This window comes from Dendropsophus ebraccatus, chromosome 12, assembly GCF_027789765.1.
Source record: "Dendropsophus ebraccatus isolate aDenEbr1 chromosome 12, aDenEbr1.pat, whole genome shotgun sequence".
In the NCBI taxonomy this organism is placed as follows: domain Eukaryota; kingdom Metazoa; phylum Chordata; class Amphibia; order Anura; family Hylidae; genus Dendropsophus; species Dendropsophus ebraccatus.
Window position 1 is genome coordinate 74541684 of NC_091465.1, and position 26883 is coordinate 74568566.

General features: G+C 45.3%; 2 protein-coding genes across 7 annotated transcripts in view; both read left to right on the top strand.

The window, feature by feature from the left end:
• The window catches only part of LOC138768576 (carcinoembryonic antigen-related cell adhesion molecule 2-like), a 32712-nt gene extending 13384 nt beyond the window's left edge, over positions 1–19328 (top strand). For 2 of the 4 annotated variants that reach the window (XM_069946500.1, XM_069946497.1), the window contains exons 4-11: positions 1014–1292; positions 4301–4594; positions 5737–5976; positions 7899–8015; positions 10355–10434; positions 11090–11131; positions 13258–13328; positions 15464–15897. In XM_069946500.1, coding sequence (XP_069802601.1) covers positions 1014–1292; positions 4301–4594; positions 5737–5976; positions 7899–8015; positions 10355–10434; positions 11090–11131; positions 13258–13323 — 1118 coding nt within the window. In that variant the 3' untranslated portion in view covers positions 13324–13328; positions 15464–15897. Of the gene's footprint in view, positions 1–1013; positions 1293–4300; positions 4595–5736; positions 5977–7898; positions 8016–10354; positions 10435–11089; positions 11132–13257; positions 13329–15463; positions 15898–19219 lie in introns of those variants that run through there. The other 2 variants (XM_069946499.1, XM_069946498.1) reach the window with 2 other exon arrangements.
• Positions 19329–22594: 3266 nt separating this feature from the next.
• On the top strand, positions 22595–24741 carry LOC138768578 (sperm acrosome membrane-associated protein 6-like). Of its 3 annotated transcripts, none has more exons than XM_069946503.1 (9): positions 22596–22660; positions 22748–22980; positions 23136–23210; positions 23306–23383; positions 23513–23545; positions 23636–23713; positions 23812–23915; positions 24053–24212; positions 24347–24741. In XM_069946503.1, the coding sequence occupies exons 2-9, from the start codon at positions 22782–22784 to the stop codon at positions 24415–24417; spliced, it is 798 nt and encodes a 265-aa protein (XP_069802604.1). In that variant the 5' UTR covers positions 22596–22660; positions 22748–22781; the 3' UTR covers positions 24418–24741. The 3 variants fall into 3 exon arrangements, with proteins under 3 accessions (XP_069802606.1, XP_069802604.1, XP_069802605.1); XM_069946504.1 differs by having other exon boundaries at positions 22599–22660; positions 24371–24741; XM_069946505.1 differs by lacking the exon at positions 23136–23210 and having other exon boundaries at positions 22595–22660.
• Positions 24742–26883: the final 2142 nt, after the last annotated feature.

Sequence of the window (26883 nt, forward strand, 5' to 3'; positions counted from 1 at the left end):
GAACTATTGCAAAGTGGTACAAAGCATGAGTATACCCGGGAATCAGATGTGATAACAGGATACCAACCAACAATAGGTTATAGTAGTGGAGGCGAGAGATGATTAGGGCTCGGTTTAAAGTATGGCCGTATCTACAATGAGATGAAGATACTTGTGGTCCATTGTAATATACACCATCAATCAGAGGTGTAACATGAAGCAACCCCATGACTCCAATGCCATTTATAATACTGGTATCTTTTGGATTTTGGACACCATCAGGTACAAATGCTACCCCCAATAGCTAATGCCAGCACTAGAGACTCCATCCTCAGTTATTGGTGATTGGGACTTGTTCAGATTAGATTTGAAATGAGTTGCATTTGCGGTAGAAGCCTATAAGATGATGGGTGATATAACATAAGAGGTACAGCTAGTAAGATGGCCATACACATAGACACTCATTTCAGGCCAACTAACGTGAAAGGGAGGGCCTCCGAGCTATTCCAAGATTTCGGGATAGATAAGGATTGGGGAGTCACATTTCAATTGCCCAATCCTTTTGTTTTGGGAATGATGAACTGTTTCTTTATTGAGAACACTCGTATGTCTGGCTGGGAGGTGGTTGGGGGACATACAATAGCTGTCAGGCAGACTAGCATAAACATCAATTTGAAAGGATTGTGCTATTTTGACCAAATTTCTCAGCTGCTATAGTCTGCTCTGTGCAGGACCTCTCTGTGATGTCCAGATGGTCTAATAGGGTATATGGAAAGGCATCTTAGTAGGATAACTATGGCTTCAGTGCCTTCACGAAAATAATGCCATTAGTTATATAGCTCCAACATTTGTACAAAGCTTGTGGTGGTAGGAACCGTAGTACATAGTAGAAGCCCATGCCAACACGAGAAGAAAATAAGAACTCCTTGCAGATGTTGTTCTTGGTGAGTGCTGCGTGGCAACAGTGCTAACAATCTGCTTTTTGACCATGCTCATCGATAACTTACACATTCATGTATGTTCTTTTATTTAAGATTATCTCAGCGCCCCGGTTCTCCGCTCTAACCACACAAGGTTTGTCACTAATGGCACTAATGTAACTCTCCGGTGTGATGCAGAGCAATATCAGAATGTGACCGCCTACACTTTCTATCAGGACCAGACTCCCATCTGCTTTGAGCCCAATGTGATCTGCAGAGGACGATACCTGGACTTCACTCCAATAACTGAGAAACACAGCGGCTCCTACACCTGCACCATCCGCAATCCCATTAGCAACAACACCAGTGACTTTTTGAACCTGACTGTTTTAGGTAAGTTTACGATCTAGGATATGTTCACAAAATAATTATGTCCGCAAATAATGATCATGATTTTTTGTTTTAATAATCCAGAACATTGTGCAATAATTTCCTTGAGTGAAATTTACTAACGAAAGATCATTGTAAACTGACTATTGACGGACTGTCATCACCCGGACAGGAATCGGATGGGTTTCAAATTCTTGTCTTAGACTCAGACAATAGATCTTTTGTTTAGGAAACATCCTTTAACTGGGAATTGGCTGTACGTGAAAGAATGTTCCAAGAAGTTCTCAAAAACATTACGACCAGTGTAAAGGTACCATGCAGGGACCCGGCGCTGCTGCCACTTTGGCCCCTGGGGGCGCCTCACCTCGTCCCGCTCCTGTCCGTTGATGTGCCGGCTGGCGCGCGCGTCCCCGCCTCATAGGGCGCGCATGGCGGCTGTCTCAGAGTTAAAGGGGAAGTCCGCCCCTAATTGGTTCCTGCACATCACACTCTCCTATAAGTTCCAGCCCTGCCCCACTACGGGTGTTGGAGCCTCTACATGCTTCCCATAGTGTTTGGCCCAGTTCCCTGTTGTTCCTGACCTCAGTCCTTGTTCCTAGTTCCTGTCCGCTGTCCCGGTCCCTAGCCCCTGTCCGCTGCTTACCCATTGTTCCTGAGTACTGCCTGCCACCTGCGGTTATCTTCTGCCTACTGCTCCTGCCACGCCTCGCCTGCCGTCACTAGCAACCAAGCCAGGGGTAGCGACCTGGGGGTTGCCTGCCGCAGCAAGTCCATCCCGCCTTGCGGCGGGCTCTGGTGAAAACCAGTGGCCCCTTAGACTCCGCTCCCTGGTGTGGTAACTGCCATCGCTAGTGACGGTTCAGTGGATCCACGACTCCAGGCGTTACAGATGGACAGTATAAGGTGCATGGGGGGACTCCCTACTTTCTACTAACATATGATGTCAATGGAGAGAAGGGTTGGGTGGGCTGGATTTCGGCCTCCCAAACTTTTTGTTTTTAGAAGCAAAAGCCAGTGCTAGATATTGAAAAAACAATAACCTGCCGATAACATAATGGCTGAAAATGAGAAAAACTGAAAGGATAAAACATCACTGATAACTTCTTACCTTAGAGCTAATGAAGATACAACAGCGACAGACATCATTTGCCTACCTGGATTAATCATTAACAACAAGCAGTCAAGCAGAAACTATGACACAGGCCAACACTTAGAGGAGTGATCTAGAAATATTCAAATATATCAACGTTTCCTATGAAAACTAAGATCACATTTTCCATCTGGTTATATATTAGGGGGTGCTGTGAAAATGTGAAAATTGGAAGAAAAGAAAAAGGAAAAGACCAGTAAAGACACTGTTGACTTTTGGAGTTGACTTTGGAGAATACTGTGGACACAAAAAGAGGAAAGGAATTGTTAAGTTCAAGTAAAGTGTTCGCTGTGCAGCACCATTGGCAGTGTAGCTTCATCACCCCAGTGACCAGCCCTGGTGACATTAGGGCTGATCATCACCTTAGCGGGCTTCCCCAATCACGCAGCAGGGGCCCCATATCTTCTGGTTCTGATTTCTGGCTTAGGATTCTATTACACGGGCCAATCAATATTCTAAACAAGCGCCGATCTGCTAGATCAGGACTCGTTTACTATGCCTAATACACAACCCGATAATCATTTAGCAAGGGCTGCACAGACATTGTTAGCGATGTTTGTGCAGCCATTGCCCAAACAGTTAATACATTACATGTCAACATTCTCGGTCTTCTCCTGTGCCCTGCATGTTTCCTGATCTTTTGTGCGGCGGATTCTTTCTTGTTCCTGCGGCGGAAGCTTTAGGGCTGTCGGAGCTGACAGGCCACTAAGCCAGTAGTCTGAGCAGCCTGTCAGCTTAGTGAAGCAACTCTGAAGCTGCAGCCACGGGACCGGGGAGGTAGCAGAGTGCAGAAGACGACCGGGGACGTTGACAGGTAAAGTATTAACTGTTTTTTTAATCGTCAGACTTCCGCTGTGCATCGCTATTTCACGTAGCAATGTAAGGTCGGTGGCCGATGATTTTGGGTCTGGACCTAAAAAAAACGATCAACTGATTGTTACTATGAAATCTTTGTTACTTGATACCCGATCCTTCTCTCTCATGACATCATCTCTCGAGTGAGTGTCCTGCCTAAGTCAGTTATGAAATAATATAGACAGTAACATTTTAAATTAGAAAAACAGCACAAAAAATTATTTTAAAATTGTTTAACATTGAAACACTTGGTAATTTTCCCTTTGAATGGATGTCCCTGCCTTTCTTAAAGTTTGAATTATAAACAGGGATCAGGAGACCACTGCTTTCCTAGGGGGTTAACTGCAGCTAAGTTTAAAAAAAATAAACAGTTACAGTATTTTCAAGTGTATGAGGCAACTGGGCATATAAGACAACCCCTGGACTCACCTGGCCTCCGCGCGCCTTCTGTCCAGTTACCGGTGCAGGCAGTGTGACGTACACCGACTGCTCCGGGGATCCCCGAAGCTCTTCCGAGCAGCTAAGTATCTCATCGGAGAAGCATGGAGATGCTTGGCTACCGGAGGGCTTCGGAACAATGACAGAGACTCCAAAGAGACCCAAAGCCTCCGTCATTCTCCCGAAGCTCTCCCGGCAGCCGAGCATCTCCAAGCTTCTCCGATGAGACACTTGGCTGCTTGGGAAAGCTTCAGGGATCCTCGGCGCAATCAGTGTATGTCACACTGCTTGCGCCGGTAATAGGACAGGAGGCGCACGGAGGCCGGGAACGGGCCCCAGGTGAGTAAACGGTTTGTTTTTTTATAGTGGTCGCCCCATACGGTGTGGATGCGGCCATTTTTGAGCTCCCCCACTGTATGGGGCGTATAAAACAAAGGTTTTTCGGAGTTAAAAAGTCATCTTATACACCGGAAAATACGGTATTTAATTTGAAGCAAAGCAGAAACAATGAATTATTTGTCTATAATAAGATGACTTGTCTGTAATATTCTCCTGTTGTGGTCCACAGCTCCAGTCACGGTGGTGACAGTGACCAGCGACACATCAGGAGCGCTCTGGGCCGGAGAGGACTCAGTGTCTCTCTACTGTACAGCTCAGGGATCGCCCATCACCTTTTCCTGGAGTCTGAATGGAAATCCTGTGTCCTCTATCCCTCCATATTACATTACTCAGAGTGATTCTCCTCCAAGCTCCAATCTCACCATCAGTCCTGTCTCCAAGAACGACATTGGATCCTTCACCTGTACAGCCAGCAGCTTGAAAAATAATAAGAGCAGCAATGCAGCCAACCTCAATATTAACTGTAAGTTCTTTTAATGATATAGACATAATATCAGGAGCACTATATTGGAAAATTGTGCTGTTTCCTCTGCCCACTTATAAAAAAAGCCTGCAAGTCCTGCCCCCTTCACTTGTAGAAAAAGCCTGTGAGTCCTGCCCCCTTCACTTATAGAAAAAGCCTGGGAGTCTTGCTTCCTCCCCCCACATGAAGAGCCTGTGAGTCCTGCTTCCTCCACCCACATGTAGAGCCTGTGAGTCCTGCTTTCTCCACCCACATGTAGAGCCTGTGAGTCCTGCTTCCTCCACCCACATGTAGAGCCTGTGAGTCCTGCTTCCTCCACCCACATGAAGAGCCTGTGAGTCCTGCTTCCTCCACCCACATGTAGAGCCTGTGAGTCCTGCTTTCTCCACCCACATGTAGAGCCTGTGAGTCCTGCTTCCTCCACCCACATGTAGAGCCTGTGAGTCCTGCTTCCTCCACCCACATGTAGAGCCTGTGAGTCCTGCTTCCTCCACCCACATGTAGAGCCTGTGAGTCCTGCTTTCTCCACCCATATGTAGAGCCTGTGAGTCCTGCTTCCTCCACCCACATGTAGAGCCTGTGAGTCCTGCTTCCTCCACCCACATGTAGAGCCTGTGAGTCCTGCTTCCTCCACCCACATGTAGAGCCTGTGAGTCCTGCTTCCTCCACCCACATGTAGAGCCTGTGAGTCCTGCTTCCTCCACCCACATGTAGAGCCTGTGAGTCCTGCTTCCTCCACCCACATGTAGAGCCTGTGAGTCCTGCTTCCTCTATCCACCACCCACATCCCCCATTAATAGAAATGGCTTGTGATTTCAGAGTCCTCTTTCCCCGGCCACTCGCAGTGACTGACAGCTGTTCTTGTATATATTTGTATCACAAGAGTTACATGATTTCTGGAAACTATAAAACTATAAAACATGAAAACTATATAACCCAGAACTCTGTGTGTCTGTAATTATCTTATCATTTCTCCGACCGAACAAAAGCATGAGAAAAGGGAAATACCTATCAGTTACCAGATATTATCTATAGTATACTAAGCCAAATGCAACAATATCTAATACCTACCTGCAAAGGATGCAACAGGATCAAAAGTAAGGAGGTTTCCCACAGCTCTATAGAAATACTTTGTCTTACAGGGTATCCAGAGGGAATCATACAATGCATTGCCAAAACCACTAGCCAGACTGTACAGCTTGGCTGCAAATGGTCCAGGGGAAAACCTGCCGCTTATGTAACAATGGTCTATAATAACACAACAGAAATAAATCTTGATGGTGTCTCCAGAGAAGTGGCCTTATCCAGCATTATTAGAGGGTCCAATCTCATCTGTAATGGTATCCAGCTGGAAAGAACCTCAAGCTGCGTATTACTATTCTGTAAGTCGATATTGCTATTTAAATTGATTATATCAAAATCTATGGTTTCCAGTAATGTCATCCTTATGTCCTACTTCAAAGATTATCTCTCTCTCTCCCCCCACCCTTCCTAAAGCGACTGTACCCACAATCTGCCTCCCCAAACCCCTTGTACCTTCGGATAGCTGCTTTTAATCCAAGTTCTGTCCTGGGGTCCCTTCGGCAGGTGATGCAGTTGTTGTCCTAAAAAAACAACTTTTAAACTTGCAGCCCTGCGCCCAATGGCGGCGGCTAAGATTGTGTATGCATTAGGCTGGCACAACCTCTCTGTCCCTCCTCCCCGCCCTCCTCATCATTAGGAATGCTCCGGGCAGATTGTCTTCTATTCATCAACTGTGAGAACACGGCACATGGGCTGGATCGTTAAGGCACCTGTGCAATGTTCAGAAAGCAGAAAATATTCTAGGAGCATTCCTAATCATGAAGAGGGTGGGGTGGAGGGACGGAGGGGTGGTGCAAAGTTAGGGCACAGATACTCTAAGCCACGGCCGTTGGGCGCGGGGCTGAAAGTTGTGTTTTAGGACAATAACTGCATCAACTGCCGAACGGACCCCAGGACAGATCTTGGATTAAAAGCAGCTATCCAATGGTACAAGGGGTTTGAGGGGGTCAGATTGTGGGTACAGAGTCGCATTAAAGTGGTTATCCAGTGGCTTCTTTCTTTCTTTGAGAAACAGCTCCACTCCTGTCCTCAGTTTGAGAGTGGGTTTTGCAGCTTAAGGCTATGTTCACACTACGTAAGTTTCCGGCCGTAGCGCGCTCCGTGAATAAGCGGCCGGAGATTTACGTAGTTTGCGTACAATGGAAAGTATATGATCTATGGCTGCACAGTTCACACTACGTACGAACTTACGCCCGGATCGTATGCCGCGCCGTAAAAAATGAACCAGACCATTGTTTCGGGACGGAAATGCTGTAACTTACGCCCGTAGCGTAACATGCGGTCCCATACGGAGTGGTGATATCTTAATTTTTACACTTTGATTTGCCGATCCAAAAGGTTCTGTGGGGTGTCTGGGGCTAGGCGAAGATATCCAAGTAAAAGACCGCTGTCAGATCGCTACGTACGCCGCTCTGGAAGCGTACGTAGCTTACGGGCGTAAGTTCGCGGACCGTACGTAGCCGGCCACAACTTGCGTAAATACCGGCCGGAGTTTCACACGTATATGTCCGGCCGCAAAAAATATGCGGCCGGACATATACGTAGTGTGAACATAGCCTTCAAGGGTACTCCAGCGGGGGGGGGGGGCACTTTTTTGATCTGGCTTTTCCCCGGTTCCAGCCGGCGGGTCCTGTATCGCGGCGCTCCGGTCCCCGGTTCCCGGCCGCTTCCTGGTGTCTAACGCGGGCCAGAGACTTGACGTCTCAAGTCCGCTCAGCCAGTCAGTGACAGAGGCAGGATCTGAGCGGACTTAAACAGATCCCGCCTCTGTTACCGACAGGCTGAGCGGGCTTTAGACGTCACGTCTCGGGCCCGCGTCAGACACCAGGAAACGGCTGGGAACCGGGGACCGGAGCGCCGCGATACGGGACCCGCCGCTGGAACCGGGGAAGTGAGTGGACGTCTTTTCTCTCAGCCACCTCCTCCCCGGCCAGATCAAAAAATAGCCCCCATGCTGAAGTACCCCTTTAATTCTATTGAACTGAATAGAGCTAAACTGTATTACCACAGACAGCCTGAGGCCAGAGGTGGCGGTGTTTCGGCCAAAAAAGCCCTTTAAAATTCCATATCCAATGCACACTCCTTCCCAGTCTACAAAGCAAATAAGTGCAGAAAACTGGAAAAGTTGACGTTTTATGTAAATTCTAGTGGCCAGTGTCTATCATCCCAGCTCTACTGCCTCAAAATACTAAGATATGATTTCTTTGTTTTTGGCCTATAGATCCTATTTCTCAGCAAGGACTGAATGGTGAAGTCATAGCTGGAATAGTAACTGGAATATTAGCCGGAATTGTCTTCACTGGTGTCATAGTGTATTTTGTCTTGAGACGAGATCAAAGTATGTAAAAACTTGTCTTCACTGTTATATGTATTGATTTGCTAATGGAAAACTAGCCAGTGCTCAGAGTGGAGCCGTATAACATGAACATTGCCGTTCCCAACATACAGTACAGTAGCTCCATCCATGTGCAGGTGGCTACAAGTTAGCAAAGTTCAGGCAAATTCATGTGGCTGAGATGTAGTAAATGTTAAAGGGGTATTCCACTCAAACATAACTTTCGCTGCCTATGTTGAGACTAACAATTCCTTCCATACTTATTATTATCTATTTAGTCTCCATACTCCAGTTCTGAGCTGCTGCTTTTTGCTGAATACTGTGTGTAAGCACAAAAAAATGTTAGAGAGAGAAAAGCTCACAAACTGTTTTTGTGTCTTCAGCGGAAAGCAGCAGCTCAGAACTTGGGGAAGGAGACTGAATAGATAATAACAAGTATGGAAGGAATTGTTAGGGTATGTTCACACTGAGTAAAAGAGGCAAAATTCAACGGCCAGCAGCTTAAAGTGGTATTCCACTAAAACATATATTTTGCTGCTCATGGTGAGACTTAGGGTGCATTCACACTGAATAAAATAGGAGTAATTCTGCAACAGAATCCTGCCTGCCTCAGTGTGTCAATGGGATGCCTCAGGCTCAACTGCTCAAAGAATTGACTTGTCAATTCTTTGAGCGGATAGTGGCAGAGAGCAGAGGTGCATGAGGCATCCCATTGACACACTGAGGCAGGCGGGATTCCGCGGCGGGGTCCCCCCTGCGAAATTCTGCCTGTTTTACAGCACCCTAAGTCTCACCATGGGCAGCAACATATGAAAATTTGAGTGGACGACCCCTTTAAGCTGCTGGCAGTGTGATATAGTCAATGGGTCACCTCTTAGCATTTCCCCTGCCTCCCCTAACCCTCCTGCAAGCACACCTCCTCAGTTGCCCTTGTGCTAATGTCACAGTAGGGAGGGTTGTCAGTCATCAGGCAGGAGGCGTGCTTCCAGATTCACTTTTAAACAGCTGTTGACAGTTTCCTTTTAAATATAGTCCAGCATTCTTATAGTGCAGAAACCTTCTTTAGTACAACAGGTTAGATCAGGCATGTCCAAAGTCCGGCCGGAGGGCCATTTGCGGCCCGCGTTCCGAACTTTTATGGCCCCCCAGGTATCCAGCTTGCTATTATCTGCCTGTGTTATAAAGCATATAGCATGTAGCATGTAAAATGGTCGGCCCTCGCACATGTTCACTTCATCAAATTTGGCACTCTTCGAAAAAAGTTTGGACATGCCTGGGTTAGATGCTTCCAGCAATGCAAATCTTAAAAACAAGACATAGATAGCCTGACAACATATTTAACATATACAGTGGTGCCTTGGATTACGAGCATAATTCGTTCCAGGACCGTGCTTGAAATCCAAATCCACCAAATCAAAATTTCCCATAAGCAATTACTGAAATGCAGAGTGTAAGTGTTGGCACATTATAGCAGCAGTGTGTATAGCTGAGTGTAAGTGCAGGCACATTATAGCAGCAGTGTGTATAGCTGAGTGTAAGTGCAGGCACATTATAGCAGCAGTGTGTATAGCTGAGTGTAAGTGCAGGCACATTATAGCAGCAGTGTGTATAGCTGAGTGTAAGTGCAGGCACATTATAGCAGGAGTGTGTATAGCTGAGTGTAAGTGCAGGCACATTATAGCAGCAGTGTGTATAGCTGAGTGTGAGTGCAGGCACATTATAGCAGCAGTGTATATAGCTGAGTGTAAGTGCAGGCACATTATAGCAGCAGTGTGTATAGCTGAGTGTAAGTGCAGGCACATTATAGCAGGAATGGAGAAGATGGGAAACACAAGGGCTGAAAGAGACTGCAGGGAGCATGAAGTAGGAAGGAAGTGGATCTGCCATGATTTGGAAGGTGAGGGAGACTTCCTGGGTCAGGGTACAGTGCTGTAGACTCCGCTATGCAGACCATACCCCTCCCCCCCACTCTCCATCCTAACCAGTACAGGGAGATCTTAAACCAAAGCAATACTCTTAAACTAAGTTACAATTTTGAAAAAACGTGAGCTCTTCTTGCAAAACGCTCTTAAACCAAGTTACTCAAGGTACCACTGTATATTGTTTTCAGCATTTCTAAAGGCAAAATTCTAAAGTTTACATTGGAATACCCATTATTGGGCACGGTATATATAAACCTCGCCATTTTTCATGTATAAAAATATATAACATACAATAATATTGTGTATTATCACTTGCTTGTCTGTATTTATAGTGCTAAGATCTTTTCTTCCCATACATTCTGTTATCACTGCTATATGTTTATTCATTTTGCTTCATACAAATTTCTTTATGTTTTCAAGTGAAGCCTAAAATGTCGGCAAATGAAGGCGCAGATTTACCTCCACCGAACATCTATGAAAATATCTCACCAGGAGTGAGGGTAAGACAAAAATATGTGGCTGATATAGAGAGAGAGAGCAAAAGGCTTACATTACCTGGGGCTTCTTCTACCCTATCAGCCAATCCGACCCAAAAAGTCATCAATGTTGGATAAAGATTTTGCCATGGTATGATGGTGTAGGCTACTTTCATACAACGTATATTTTCGTAAAACCACGGCCGTTGTAAAACAGCCATGATTTATACGAAAATATACGTTACATTACTGGCCATGGAATCCCAGCTGGAGCGTATACACATAGTATGCGTTCCGACCGGGATCCCTAGTGGCGCCGCAAAGAACTGACATGTCAGTTTTCTGCGGCCGCTATTCAGTGATGGCCTTTTCATAAACCGGCCGTTCCGTGACCCGGCCGGGTCACGGAACGGCCGGTCTAATACGAGGTCTGAACATAGCCTTGCAAAGTGGTTGGAGATTCAAACCAGGCAACATTCAGGATAACCCGTCGCGCATTCTGCAGATTGCATCCGCTGATGGAATAAGACGGGCGTACGCGTCTCCGCCCGTGTCATAGATCTGCATCATGAGGACGTAGACACAGGTTAAAGTGTTGCTTGCCCAGAAATCTAGGACAATGGGCTGTAAACAAAAAGCATAAAAATAAAATATTTAATTTGCATTTTTATTCTCATAGATTGATAAACCACCAGCTTCAAAACAAGACACCATATCTGAGGTGAGATAGAAAATACAATACATAATATTAATATAGTCGAATTTCAGATCTACAAAGCGCAACAGACCTACAGTCTGAGTCACTGGACATAACATATCTATATTTTTTTTTTATTTAGTTCAATATTTATTATTTATTTTTTGTAGATTTTGGCTAAAAGAACCATTGCAAATTTATGAGCAATTGCCCCCCTAAATAGAAATTTTGTGAGTCCTGCTTCTAAAACTCATATATATTAGAGAAGCTCTAACAACCCTACAAACCTGCCCAATCAATGAGGGAGCCTGTGAGTCCTGTCTCCTCCATCCCCTCATAGAGAAAGCCTGTGTGTCCTGCCTCCTCCACCTCCTCATAGAGAAAGCCTGTCAGTCCTGCCTCCTCCATCCCCTCATAGAGAAAGCCTGGGAGTCCTGCCTCCTCCATCCCCTCATAGAGAAAGCCTGGGAGTCCTGCCTCCTCCATCCCCTCATAGAGAAAGCGTGTGAGTCCTGCCTCCTCCATCCCTTCATAGAGAAAGCCTGTGAGTCCTGCCTTCTCTATCCCCTCATAGAGAAAGCCTGTCAGTCCTGCCTCCTCCCTCCCCTCATAGAGAAAGCCTGTGTGTCCTGCCTCCTCCATCTCCTCATAGAGAAAGCCTGTCAGTCCTGCCTCCTCCATCCCCTCATAGAGAAAGCCTGGGAGTCCTGCCTCCTCCATCCCCTCATAGAGAAAGCCTGGGAGTCCTGCCTCCTCCATCCCCTCATAGAGAAAGCGTGTGAGTCCTGCCTCCTCCATCCCCTCATAGAGAAAGCGTGTGAGTCCTTCCTCCTCCCTCCCCTCATAGAGAAAGCCTGTGTGTCCTGCCTCCTCCATCCCCTCATAGAGAAAGCCTGTCAGTCCTGCCTCCTCCATCTCCTCATAGAGAAAGCCTGTGAGTCCTGCCTCCTCCATCTCCTCATAGAGAAAGCCTGTGAGTCCTGCCTCCTCCATCCCCTCATAGAGAAAGCGTGTCAGTCCTGCCTCCTCCATCCCCTCATAGAGAAAGCCTGTCAGTCCTGCCTCCTCATTCCCCTCATAGAGAAAGCCTGTCAGTCCTGCCTCCTCCATCCCCTCATAGAGAAATCCTGTGAGTCCTGCCTCCTCCATCCCCTCATAGAGAAAGCCTGTCAGTCCTGCCTCCTCCATCCCTTCATAGAGAAAGCCTGTGAGTCCTGTCTCCTCCATCCCCTCATAGAGAAAGCCTGTGAGTCCTGCCTCCTCCATCCCCTCATAGAGAAAGCCTGTCAGTCCTGCCTCCTCCATCCCCTCATAGAGAAAGCCTGTGGGTCCACCTTACCCGCCCACTTAAAGGGGAACTACCAGCAGGTTAGACTAATCCAACCTGCTTATAGCTCCCTATTGTACATAGGGCACTGAGGATGAAGGTATGTCTTTTACTTTCATCCTCAGCACCTTTCTGTGCTGTTTGCATTGTAATCCAGTAAAACCGTTTGGAGAACTGGGGGTGGAGCACTGATCCGGGCTGCTCCACTAATTATCATTAGAAGTGCTCCAAGTGGTCTTACTGGACACAGGATTACACTGCAGACAGAACAGCAACCGCGCCGAGGATGAGGATAAAAGACCTTCCTCCTCGGTGCCCTGTTCACATTGGGAGCTATCAGCAGGTTAGGTTCGTCTAACCTGCTGATAGTTCCCCTTTAAAGACTGATCCAGTAAATCCTGCTTCCCCGTCCATTCATACAATACATCTGTGAGTCCTGCATCCCCCACAGTTATTTACAGCCATTATTTTATCATTTCGTATGAGGCCAAGCTGTAAAACACTCGGTGATGATGGGGAAAGCAGTGCTCATAAGCTTTTTTGGGAGTCATGGCTGTACTTATGCTGCTTTCCACATAAAAATACTAAAAAAAAAATCGAAGGGACAGGAGTGTAGCCATAGGGGTTCATAGGATAAGGCCCTGGATAAAATTTGGCTATAACGTCTAGCAGATTCAAATCATAGCATATATCCCCATACTTAGTGTCTCCTCCTCTATCCTATGCTGCCCTTATATAGGAAGCTTAGGTTAATGTTGTTTTTTTGTTTGTTTTTTAATAAAAAAAAACTCAACTTTTTCAATTAATGTTTCTGTTTCTTTAGTTCCAGCAAATGCAACATAAAGAACAACCTTTATACTGTAATGTGATGCTAGGCCGCCAGAAATAAGCATGGTTGGTAATTTATTTAGTATCTTGTTACTCTTTACAGTTGTTGTTGTTGTTATTATTATTATTATTATTACTAGAGATGAGCGAACCGGGTTTGGGTACGAGTCGATCCGAACCCGAACTTTCGGCATTTGATTAGCGGAGGCTGCTGAACTTGGATAAAGCTCTAAGGTTGTCTGGAAAACATGGATACAGCCAATGACTATATCCATGATTTCCACATAGCCTTAGGGCATTATCCAACTTCAGCAGCCCCCGCTAATCAAATGCCGAAAGTTCGGGTTCGGATCGACTCGAGCATCCTCGAGGTTCGCTCATCTCTAATTATTACCCCTCTAACATTATGTAAAAATTTGTTTCACTTGTTTAAAATGATTAATACAGTATTGGGGGGGGGGGGGGGGAATTCATGTAGAATGTTATCATTGGGTTTTCTGGAATTATAACATTGATGACCTACCTTTGCCTGGGTTTTACAAAATACCTTGTCTTCTCATGAAGCTTTGGAATTCAATGGATGGACGGTTCGATGTGTTGTATATAAGTTTAACAGCCAATGGCAACCACTGGACAGTGCGGACATTAGACATTACATGCAAGCATTGTCACAGAACCACAGTGAGGCACTGTTCACACCACCACTATGGCTTCTGTTACTAACAAAACCATGATAGATAAGCCAGACCGAATGAACAATGGACAGCTGTGCCTAATGCCTCCTCATGCAGTAAAAATAAGAAATTGCTATACTCATCAGCCCATCATTCCTGGTCCCTTATGTTTTATTAAGGCAAGGACTGCCTGCTCGGCTCCAGAACAAAACAGGAAGGGGATGTGGGCAGCTGTGTGGGATCAGGGCAGGTGAATTGCTATTCTTTTTTTATATAGTCACTAGAGATGAGCTAATACGATTCCATGATACGATGGTATTCGATCAAATATTGAGGTATTTAAAAGATTCAAATTCAATCGAGTAGTGAGGCGAATACGTGGGAAACTTTTGAAAGCCCTCCCATTGCACTTGGCGCTTTTTTTAATCCAATCACCATGCAGGGAGGCCATGAGGGACCCTGGGAGTACGCACGCAGTGCGAGAATGGCGTCTAACCACATGACCTAGAATCTTAAATACTTGGCTCCCGCCTCTCGACCGCAGATGAGCTTTCGACCTATCCAGGGAAAGATCTTGGAGCAGGGAGAGATAGGTTTTAGTAGCGTTTTGGTTAGGCAGGCTTACTACAGAACCCAAAAGTCCTTTACAGGGCTAAGATCCAGCGAAAAAGTCATCTCTGAATCCAAAGCCCTTCTCAGCGCTAAGAAATAGATGATATAACAGCAGCAGCATCAGGTGTATTCATTCCAGTACCCTGTGTGTACAAGTGACTTATAGTGTCCTTGGTTTAGCCCATTAAGGGCACGTTATACATACCGTTTCAGTAGCCCAGTAAAAGGCATGTTATGCATATAGTTCCAGTAGCCCACTAAGGGCACCTGATATATACTGTTTCAGTAGCCCACTAAGGGCACGTGATACATACTGCTCCAGTAACATTCGTACAGCATGACGCGTGATACGCGTAACTAACATGACGCTCTACTGACGCACATTGGAATTATGTATGTAACGCTGCACAAGAAATACAAAAGAAATGTGTGAACTGTAAGTGTTCGTAAAGCGTTAGCAAATATTTTTCCTTCCCAACTGCGGAGAGTGGTATTATACTGCAATTTTGGGGTGTTGGGTGCACCCAGTCATGCTCCCCCTAATGTCCCAGTGTCATTCTTCCGGAGGTGTTGGCATCGTTTAGGGAGGTTTCATGGGGGACTTGGTGACCTCCAAGTGGTAGAATTTAGATTTCCAAGTGCCAAGAATTTTTTTCCCATAGACTATAATGGGATTGAATATTCGTTCGAATCTCGGTGACTATTCGATTCAAAAGTCTAATATTTCACTACTCGCTCATCTCTAATAGTCACATCACCGTGAAGGATTAGCTAAAAAAAATGCCTCTTCTTTAAAAAATAAAATAAAAATTTTCGCTGGTGAAATTGGGAGCCAATAACCCTTACTACCCAGGAATCAGACAATACACAGTCCACCCAATGTCATATAGAATGATGTTACTTTTCTTGGTTTAGGAGTACCTGATTCCATCTCTCGTAATCCCTCCATAAGAAACTTCTTTTCTCGGTTACAGTAAGAATATCTGCTTTGGGGCACAAGCCGCTACTTCAACACACAACTAAGCAACTAAGGTTAGGTTCACACTGTGCTGGAAGCTACTTTCGGGGTCTCCATTGTACATTCTTGGAAAATGGAGTCAACCAGACACCAACGAAGCCCTAAAGACTCAACTGACTTTAATTTACAGTACTTTCTTTGTAAATGCTACTATTAATTCTAACTTGATTTACCTTAAATATATTTTGTATAATACTTCTATGTAAAAGGTGTGTACACTTTTGCAACCGATTTGTTATTGGTTGAATGCATGTAAAATAATAAATTAAGCAACTTTGTAAATATTGTTGTAAATAAAGCTTCTAAGCAGACGTATATGTTTCTATGGTTACAGACTACAAATAAAAACCCTGTGTAGTCAGATGCTGTTGTCATATTTCCCTGAATTCTAGTAGGTTATCAAGAAGTAAGTGAAACATAGGAGTTGGGTAAATACTTGTTCAAATAACAAATAATCTGACCTAATGACAGGGGCGTAGTTTGTAGAAGCAAAGGGGGTATGTGCCCTAGATGTGAGAGCTGAGGAGGCACACGAGGTCCTGACATTAGTCCTTAGGCTAGATTACTAAACGTATGCTTGTGTATTGGTTTCATATTAAATGTCCCTCGAAATATCATAAAGTAATAAGATATTGTAAGTAAAAAAGATAAATAATTGCTGATTAGGGGGTTGAGTAGTGATTTTCAATCACGCCTGACCCCTATGTCATCAGCTGGTGAATAGTCAGGAGAGCCCCATACGCCTTATACTGTGTCACAGCCGCTGCGGCGTCCCGTGTTCCGGGCCACCACCACCATTCCCCTGCTCCTCCGCTCCTTGCAGCAGACGCCGGAGCCAACGTGTTGACTCCGGCGTCGGTGCATGTTCGGCCCAGCAGGATCCTCTGCATGCTTTCCTTAGTGTGTGGCTCCAGCTCCCATTGTTCCTGCCCGTGCCTCTGCTGTTCGTGCTTCCAGCCATGAGCCTTGCTGCTGTCCTGTTGTCTACCCACGTGTCTCCAGGTGCACCTCGCCTGCCGCAGTTAGCAAGCCAAGCCAGGGGTAGCAACCTGGGGCCCATCCCGCCTTGCGGCGGGCACTGGTGAAGATGAGCGCCCCTTTAGACTCTGCTCCCTGGGGCGCTTATGCCATTGGTAGCGGTGGTCCAACGGATCCACGACTCCAGTCGTTACATACTGACAGTCTAACCCTCCCGCGAGTGGCAGGTAAAGCCGATTAACGTGTGTAGGAGCCTTTAGGATTTCCAGTTCCTGCTGATTTGAGCATTCTGGTCTCAACACACAGGAAGTGTACACTCAGCCAAACACTGGCTGCTTCAAAGACACGCTTAACTAGTGATTGACACTAGAGATGAGCGAGTAGTGAAATATTCGACTTTCGAGAATTCGAATCGAATAGGCACCGAGATTCGACCATTCGAATGAATATTCGATCCCATTATAGTCTATGGGAAAAAAAATTCTCAGCACTTGGAAATCAAAATTCGACCACTTGGAGGTCACCAAGTCCCCCATGAAACCTCCCTAAACGATGCCAACACCTCCGGAATAATGCTGGGACATTAGGGGGGGCATGCCTGGGTGTACTCAATACCCCAAAATCGCAGTATAATGCCACTCTCTGCAGCTACGAAGGAAAAATATTTACGAACATTTATGGCAATGTTCACACATTTTTTTCGTATTTCTTGCGCAGCGTTACATACATGATTCCAATGTGCGTCTGTAGAGCGTCATGTTATTCGTGCCTATCACGCATCATGCTGTACGAACGTTACTGGAACAGTATGTATGACGTGCCTTTTTCTGGGCTACTGAAACAATATGTATCACGTGCCTTTTACTGGGCTACTGGAACAATATGTATCAAGTGCCTCTTACTGGGCTACTGAAACAGTATATATCAGGTGCCCTTAGTGGGCTACTGAAACAGTATGTATAAAGTGCCCTTAATGGGCTACACCAGGGACACTATAAGTCACTTGTACACACAGGGTACTGGAATGAATACACCTGCTGATGCTGATGCTGCTGCTGTTATATCATCTAAGTCTTAGCACTGAGAAGTGCTATGGATTCAGAGATGACTTTTTCGCTGGATATTAGCCCTGAAAAGGACTTTTGGGGTCAGTAGTAATCCTGCCTAACCAAAACACTACTAAAACCTTTCTCTTCCTGCTGCAAGATCTTTCCCTGGCTAGGTTGAAAGCTCATCTGCAGTCGAGAAGCGGAAGTCAAGTATTAAAGATTCGAGGTCATGTGGTTCAGCCATCCAATGAGGGTAGACGCCGTTTTCGCGCTGCGTGCGTACTCCCAGGGTCCCTCACGGCCTCCGTGCATGGTGACTGGATAAAAAGAAAGCGCCAACTGCGATGGGAGGGCTTTCGAATGTTTACCATGTATTTGCCTCACTACTCGATTGAATTTGAATCTTTCGAATACCGCGATATTCGATCAAATACTCATCTCTACTTGTTATGTTACGCGATTGCTGGATTGTCTGTTTTTTATGCTGCTAAACATTCTTCAATAAAATAAGAATAAACATATATTATTTCTAGGGTATAAAATACTTCATAAAACATCATATAACCCTATGTACTTACAAACATTACTGACATGTTGTTATTGGAAATACTGTTTGCTCTTCAACATTAGAACTGTAACACCAAGAAAAGTCCTGATACTATAGAAATCAGTGGGTCCTATTCCTTTTTTTTATATGTTTGTAAGTGACATAGGAGAAGGTTTGGCAGGTAAAGTTTGTTTGTTTGCTGACGACACAAAAGTGTGCAAGAGGGTTGATATTCCTGGAGTTGTCAGTAATATGGAAAATGATTTAGCTTTGCTAGATAAGTGGTCCAAACAGTGAAAATTGAAGTTCAATGTTTCCAAATGTAAAATAATGCACTTGGGGAGGAGGAATCCTCTATCCGAGAATCACATCGGCAGTTCTGTGTTGGAAAAGACTTCAGAAGAGAAGGATCTAGGGGTAGTGATTTCTGACAGACTTAAAATCACCAGTACAACCAGGCGGTGGGGAAAGCAAATCGTATGCTGGGGTGTATAACTAGAGGTATAACCAGTAGGAAGAGGGAGATTGTGACCCCGCTGTATAGAGTATCTGGAATACTGTGTCCAGTTCTGGAAACCTCACCTAATAAAGATATTGATAAAATAGAACAGGTCGAAAGACGGGCTACAAAAATGGTGAAGGGTGTAAGGCATAAAACATATCTGGAAAGACTTAAGGATTTGAATCTGTATAGTCTGGAGGAAAGAAGGGAAAGGGGGGACGTGATGGAAACCTTTAAGTATGTTAAAGGACTGAATAAGGTTCAGGAGGGGAGTGTTTTTAGTTAAAAAAAAAAAAAACTAAGCTCAAGAACAAGAGGACACAGTGAGAGGTTAGTTGGGGGAAAGATCAGAAGCAATGTGAGAAAATATTATTTTACTAAAAGAGTAGTAGATACCTGGAACAAACTTTCCGCAGTGGTGGTTGGTAAAACTACAATAACAGAATTTAAACACGCCTGGGATAAACATACATCTATCCTAAGATAATAAGAAAGGAAATACTAAAAGGGCAGACTAGATGGAACCAGTGGTCTTTTTCTGCCGACAATCTTTTATGTTTCTATGTTTCTATCACAGGTTTGATGGACATATACAAATGAGAAAAAATAATAAAAAGATTATGAATTTATTCAGTATTGAGTAGTGCCAGACTTGGCCACACACATCATAAAGAACTACTGCTCACCGCTCCCTCTGCAGTTGCTGACCAATGATGTCCCAATGGGAGACAAGTCTGGAGCTGCTGTCCACTCTGACGCCCATGTTGGTGCCAGTTATTTCTGTTCTTATGTCGCTTTCAAGGGACATTATCGGTGGGTTACACAAATTGCCTGCCTGCCGCATTTATTATCATTACAAAAGGGCGAGCTGTCCGGGGTTGGTCGGCGATATAGAGGGCAGGTAGTGCTCCTAACAGTCTCATCAGAACATGGAGCACATGACTAACTGCCCCGAAACGTGGAGCACATGACTAAATGCAGCGAAACATGGAGCACATGCCTGACTGCAGTGGAACGTGGAGCACATGACTAACTGCAGCGGAACGTGGAGAACATGACTAACTGCAGCGGAACGTGGAGAACATGACTAACTGCAGCGGAAGGTGGAGAACATGACTAACTGCAGCGGAACGTGGAGAACATGACTAACTGCAGCGGAACGTGGAGAACATGACTAACTGCAGCGGAACGTGGAGAACATGACTAAGTTCCCCAGAACGTGGAGCACATGACTAACTGCCCGGGAACGTGGAGCACATGAATAACTGCCCGGGAACGTGGAGCACATGCATAACTGCAGCGGAACGTCGGGCACATGACTAACTGCACCGGAACGTGGAGAACATGACTAGCTGCAGCGAAACGTGGAGCACATGACTAACTTCCCCCGGAACGTGGAGCACATGACTAACTGCAGCGGAACGTGGAGCACATGACTAACTGCAACGGATTGTGGAGAACATGACTAACTGCAGCGGAACGTGGAGCACATGACTAACTGCAGCGGAACGTGGAGCACATGACTAACTGCACCGGAACTTGGAGCACATGACTAACTGCACCGGAACTTGGAGCACATGACTAACTGCACCGGAACTTGGAGCACATGACTAACTGCACCGGAACTTGGAGCACATGACTAACTGCACCGGAACTTGGAGCACATGACTAACTGCACCGGAACGTGGAGCACATGACTAACTGCACCAGAACGTGGAGCACATGACTAACTGCAGCGGAACATGGAGCACATGACTAACTGCACCGGAACGTGGAGAACATGACTAACTGCACCGGAACGTGGAGAACATGACTAGATGCCGCGAAACGTGGAGAACATGACTAACTGCCCCGGAACGTGGAGCACATGACTAACTGCAGCGGAACGTGGAGCACATGACTAACTGCAACGGATTGTGGAGAACATGACTAACTGCAACGGAACGTGGAGCATATGACTAACTGCAACGGAAACGCAGAGGAGGAGGGTAAGAGACATATCTTCCGCCTCTGTGTTTCTTGTGCAACAGGGACATATCAATATCCCAGAATCATGTATAAAATCTAACTTTTATTAAATATACATTAAAAGTAAAAAGTATATAAACAATTGTGTTCTACACACATGAAATAGGCACTTAACAACAAATCTCGGGTGTTGACCTTCTAATAGACTGGTTTACTATGGGTGGGATTACCCGGATAGATATAAATAGAACCAGACTACAAAAAAAGGATAGTAGCAAATATATATCTCTGTCTCAATCCAAGTCTCTACGTGTTTCACCCAGATATGTCCCTGGGATCATCAGGAGACCTTAACATCACACAATGGTTACTATTTAGAGATTGTATAGAATGGTTATATTTAGGCTTTAGACATTACGTTAACATCCGGAACGGCCGGTCTTAGCCCGGATCATCCCGGCCGGTACTTAAGTACTGGCCGGGTGATCCTTCCGTCCGCGGAGCTCTGATGCGGGTGCATCAGCACGTGCCCGCATCAGAGCTTCCCATAGCACAGAGTGAAGCAAGCGGCCGGAGCCGCTCGCTTCACTGTGTGAACTGACAGGTCTTTCTGCGGCCGGAATTCACTGAATTCCGGCCGCAGAAAACTGACTTGTCAGTTTTTTCCGGCTCCAAACAGATCCCGGCCAGAGGGCATACGATGTGTGTACGCTCCGGCTGGGATCCCATTGAAGATAGGCTATATTTCCACCCCGCAAAACTACGGCCGTAGTTCTGCGGCGAGAAATACCGCCATAGTTTTACGTAGTGTGAACATAGCCTTAGATACAAAGAGAAATATAAAAATGGGGTAGGAAACAAGTGAGAATGTATATTGTGTGTATCATATGCATGTGTCAGGTTTTACCCATCCTGGCCTCCGCTAAACGCTTGGAGCGACAGGTTAGGGCGACCCCAAGACACAGACAGACTACACACTATGCGATGTATATGTCAACGGCAGCAGTCTTGTTAGTCAGGAGATATATACAACTAATAAGGATATATGTGACCCTCAAAGACAATCACTTGAGCCTCAGGTTAGATACCAGTATCCTATGATGCCATAACCCAAGTACAGAACGGGTACAATGTATAACCTCTGTGCTCCTCCATGGCAACTACACACATACTGGCTATATCTGCAGAGTATTAGAGCAGCATCCAGTACTGACAAGTATCCAAATCTCAGACATCAAATGTAATTACATGAACTGGCAAATGCATGAATCATATCTACAAGCAATGTCTGCCAAGGCCGCCATCTTGATCAAAAATTACAGTGTAGTTATAGTACACTCATCCCCACAGGGATTACTCACTACCCCCAATGTGCCCAGGATGGTGATTCTGGCACCGCTGCTGTCTCTGTCCCCTATAGCTCTGTCTTGTATAAGTATATACAGGGCCGCTGCTGTCTCTGTCCCCTATAGCTCTGTCTTGTATAAGTATATACAGGGCCGCTGCTGTTTATGTGATCCCTACTTCATTCCTATGTCTCTCCATGTGTCTTATAAGTAATTGCCCCCATCCCACCCCCATCCCCACTGCTCTCTAGGATTGTTACTAAGGAGATCTGGACACATCATACACACTGTGCAGACCCCATATCTCTGCATTGTTATAGTCATTAGTCTTGTGGAATACATTAGTGTATTAGTGATTCCATGTGAAGCTGTATTATTATCCCCTATAATGAGATGTCCCCATATACAGGGCAGCTGCTGTGTATCTGATTCCAGTATATACTAGTACTGGTGATGTCATCACAAAGACGTCTATTGTGATGTCATCAGGCAATATGATCAAATGATAAACACAATAGAGAGCACACACCTCACTATCTCTGTAGCATAGTCATTTGCTTGACTTTAGGGCCTGCTGGGACTTGTAGTTCTACAGCAATTCCTACCTGAGATAACCCCAGCATACCATCCTATAGGGAATATAGATGATATTGTACAGAATGGTCACCTCTCCTGGAGGGGTCACTGGTCACAACCTGTAGCTGGTAAATAGATAGAAGGGACAGACAGGGACAATGAAGCTTCTTTCCCTCCTATAATAATCTAATCCTCCCATTTCTCTGCTTTCTCAGGTTCGCACGCTGAAGAGATCCTGTGACATACGTCATGCGATTATACTGGTTATTACCGGTGTTCCTGTTGGTTTGTGGAGCGGAGCTGGTGACATCTTGCTTTCCCTGCTTCACCACCCCGGCGGAGAGGGACGCCATATGCGGATACCCCGTCTCCCTGGGGAAAATAGAGGCCATGGATTGCCTCCAAAGGCTGCACAGGGGGTTTGAGCCCCTGAGTAACATCACAATAGGTAACTATTCTGTCCTTCTATTCCTCCTCCTCCTCCTCATCTTATACATAGAGCAGGGAGTCTCTTCTATATACTCTCCACCCATCTCCATCATAGAGCCCCTCATATAGTATCTGCAGGCCCCGTCCTATATGTCTCCTGTCTTCTCTTTGCAGCCTATTCCCAAATACAAAACATCCGGAAGTATCTGAAGACGTTTATAGACGAAATAAAGACGATCGATCAGTTGTGTAAGTTCCAGAAATCTCTAAAATTTTCTCCTATTTCTTTGGCGGCATGAATAGTAAATGTCTATCCCCTTCTATTTCCATCTCCTTTCTTCTAGACTTCCCACATGCCTGGGTGCAACAATTCGATAACAAGATGGCAGAATTTGTTAGCCATGTGAGAGAGCGTGCTGCAAGTAAGTGACTACAGCTCCTGATATACAGACAGTGGATATACTGTATATAATGTCCATCCTCCTGTCTGTCACCCTCTCTCCCCACACACAACATCATTCATCTCTAACATCTCTGATTCCTTCCACTAGATCATCCAGCGGCACAATGTATACCGCCATGTGGTGAGTACTGGGATTACATAGGACAATGTGTGTGACCGCCATTATGTACATGGAGCCATCATTTACCTCTTTCTCTCATTCTCCCTCCAGGACTTCAGAAAGCGGCGCGGACGTTCTCCTGCGGCCAGTGTGCAGCGGTGGATTGCCCGTTCCCTATCGCCTGTCCCAGTAAGATCCCGTCTATCATCAGGTTATACATCTCATATCCAGCTCTTAGCTCATTGCCCGCTGACTTACACCATTGTTTCCTTCCTCTTTCCTTCCAGTTCAAGAAATTAAAGTGAATGAATATGAGAAAACTTTCATCCCATGTGGGGGAAGATTTATCATGTCGCACCATCTGCGTATCGTCTGGAAGTTCGCCAAAGACGTAAGTGTCCAGGTGACATTTATAATCCTTCTATTACAGCGCAGAGACCTGTACCCCCCCCCCCCCGATCCTGCCGCTATTACTACCCCCCATATGTGTAATGTCTTCTCTAATCTTATCAATGGTTTCACTTTCAGATCTGGACGACTGACCTGAGTTTCTTCAAGGAAATAAAGCACAAAGGAGACCTATTCCATCTCCTGAATCCTGCAGTGGGCAGCGATAGGGGCACCTACTTCTGTGAGATCTTCGATGAGGATGATGATATGATTCTTAGACAGTACCAGTATGTGAATGGTAAGAACTCTAACATCTTCTCTTTTCCAGAACGTTCCCATGTGTTACATATTGTATGAAGCTCCTCCTGACTCCTCACTGCTCTTACAGTAAAGAATTCTTTCTAATATCCGCTCTTTCTGTCTGTATTTCAGCGCTCCCTATCACCTGTTTTTCAGTGATCACACCAGAGGACGAAGACGAACGTATACAGGAGATATTCTAAGATGTTCTGAGGGCAAAGCCGCCTGTAGAGGAGGAGATAATACCGGACCCCATCATAGAGGCCGCCAAGTCTAACATCTCCCGCATCTTTACAAGTCCCCTGGCCTGCTATATATATATTGGAGTGGCCTCCTTTGTGGCAACAATAGTCATTGTAAAGCTGTGGCAATATGCCCTAGATGTTGACTGGGATACTACCAGAAAGTTATTACGGAGATCCCAGAATCCCTTACCCCAACCCTATGAATAATAATTCCCTAACCTCCTATCCCTCCCCTGTTCCATACCCCAACCCTTCCACTAAAAATACATCCTATCCTTACCCTATTCCAAAATAAAAAAAAATATATAAAAAAAAAAACTTAAATTGTGTTATATTCAATAGCAACTTAATTCAGCAAAAGGTAACAAGGGTCCTGTATAGGGTGAAGGGAAAGATGGGAGATGGAAGGTCGCTGATGTGGCATCGGGTCTGGGGACTTATTTGTCATTTTGCTATCTGTCTCACTGTATTTATTTAGAATTTTTTTTTATTTGAACAAACAGAAAAACATGATGCACAATGCTACAAAATGTAAAAAAAAATCCATTTTAAGCCATTTTTTCTTAATAATGTAAGTGAATGGAAAATGAATCAAAACGGACGGTGTACAACTGCATCTGTCTCTGCATCCATTTTTTTATACAACGGACACATTAAACAGCTGGCAAATTTGTCATGTTTATATACCCTGGGGGCGTGTATACTTCTACTAAGGCTCGTGTCAGTACTTTATTGGCTGAAGTACAAGAACAGTTAGTTACGTGGTACTAGTGATTACTAACGTAAGCTGTAAGGAATATAACATCTCTACTTGTTTAGAAGGTCAGCGCCATATTGTAATGGCTTCACTAAATATACAAAATATCACATCCTTAACAGTCCCCCCTTTGAAATCATTTTCAAAAGCAGATGACCTTTATTGCTATGTCAGAAGGCTAACAATGTGTCCCACAGTGTGTGTGTTTAAAGTCTTCATCACATTTGGGACAACCCATCTGTAGCAGATAGGCTAACTCTTACGGCCGGTTCACACTGAGTAAGAACGGCGGAATCCCGCCGCGCTCAGTGTGCTGCTTTGAGTGAATGGGAGAGCGCGTGCCTGTCCGCTGCCGCCGCTCTCTGTTCAAAGATTGAAGATGTTCATTCTTTGAGCAGAGAGGAGAGGGAGCGGCCGAGTGCGTGCTCTCCCATTCGCTCAAAGCAGCACACTGAGCGTGGCGGGATTCCGACGTTCTTACTCAGTGTGAACTGGCCCTTAAGCGGCCTATACAAATGAAAGTCAAAAGTCCAATTCTAGTCTATTCTGAAATGTATGGGGGTGACTTTTCTTTTTCTTTGTTCATTTGTGTCAGGGTTTTTTTTTTATTCCTTTTAATCGTCTGAGGCGGTGAAATCGGCATACATAGTTAGAGTTGCTTCTTTAACATCTAAGATGGGTATAACATCTGGGATGGGTATAACACCTGGGATGGGTATAACATCTGGGATGGGTATAACATCTGGGATGGGTATAACATCTAGGATGGGTTTAACATCTAGCTGTTTCTCGACGATGTGTTGTTCTTCCTCCTGAAAAAATATCTATAAGCTTCAAGTTAGTTTCAACCACTGAATTAGAGAAAATTGGGCTTGATCCCTGGATAGTTCAGTAGATTTGTGGCTGGTGAAGGATATATATCAGGGGTTGTTGTAATGGTGTGGATTCTGAGCAGAGACTGGTTACAAGTGGTGTGTAATAAGGGTCTCTTCTGGGTAAAGTGGTTGTAAGTGACATCGGAGAAGATTCATCTGTTTGCTAATAACAGAAAAGTGTGCAATAGGGCTGATATGCCTGGAGGTGTGTGTAATATGAAAATGATTTAGCTTTACTGAATAAGTGGTCAAAAGAATGTATCATATACATTAAACAGGGAATTTTTTTTTTGTTATTTAATATTTTTATTAGAGATTTTCATAAAAATTTTTACAAACACGGCCGATAGTCGGCCAGGCCACGAACATGTGGCTGTGTCATGTAGCAGAGTTTTAACATGTGTAATAGTTTTAGCATCAGACATCCCGCACGAGGACTTGACAATAACAGTACATATTCTAATGGCAGCAAGGAACGCAATTAACCCTTAGACGACCCAGGGCGTATAGTTACGCCATGGAAGTCTGTCCCCAGACGACCTAGGGCATAACTATACATCCTGGGTGTTTCTCCGGCTATGAAGCGCGCTCTGGAGCGGAGCACGCTTCATAGTAGGTGGGGGCCAGCTGCAATTGGGGGCCGCCGGCGTTTAAGTGTAAGTGACAGGGGGAGTCCCCTGTCACTTACCGATCGGGACCCCCGCAGTGTGACTGCGGGGGTCCCGATCGTTAAAACGGACCGCCGGAGGTCTCTCACCTGCCTCCGTGTGGTCCGATCGGCGATCTGCTGCA

What these genes read in the sequence shown, in the direction of transcription:
- LOC138768578 (XM_069946503.1), top strand. Translation starts at nt 22,782, where the DNA reads ATGCGATTATACTGGTTATTACCGGTGTTCCTGTTGGTTTGTGGAGCG. An exon ending in AAAGACGATCGATCAGTTGT is followed by an intron (nt 23,211 to 23,305) that starts GTAAGTTCCAGA and finishes CCTTTCTTCTAG; the next exon opens with ACTTCCCACATGCCTGGGTG. An exon ending in TCTGGAAGTTCGCCAAAGAC is followed by an intron (nt 23,916 to 24,052) that starts GTAAGTGTCCAG and finishes TTTCACTTTCAG; the next exon opens with ATCTGGACGACTGACCTGAG.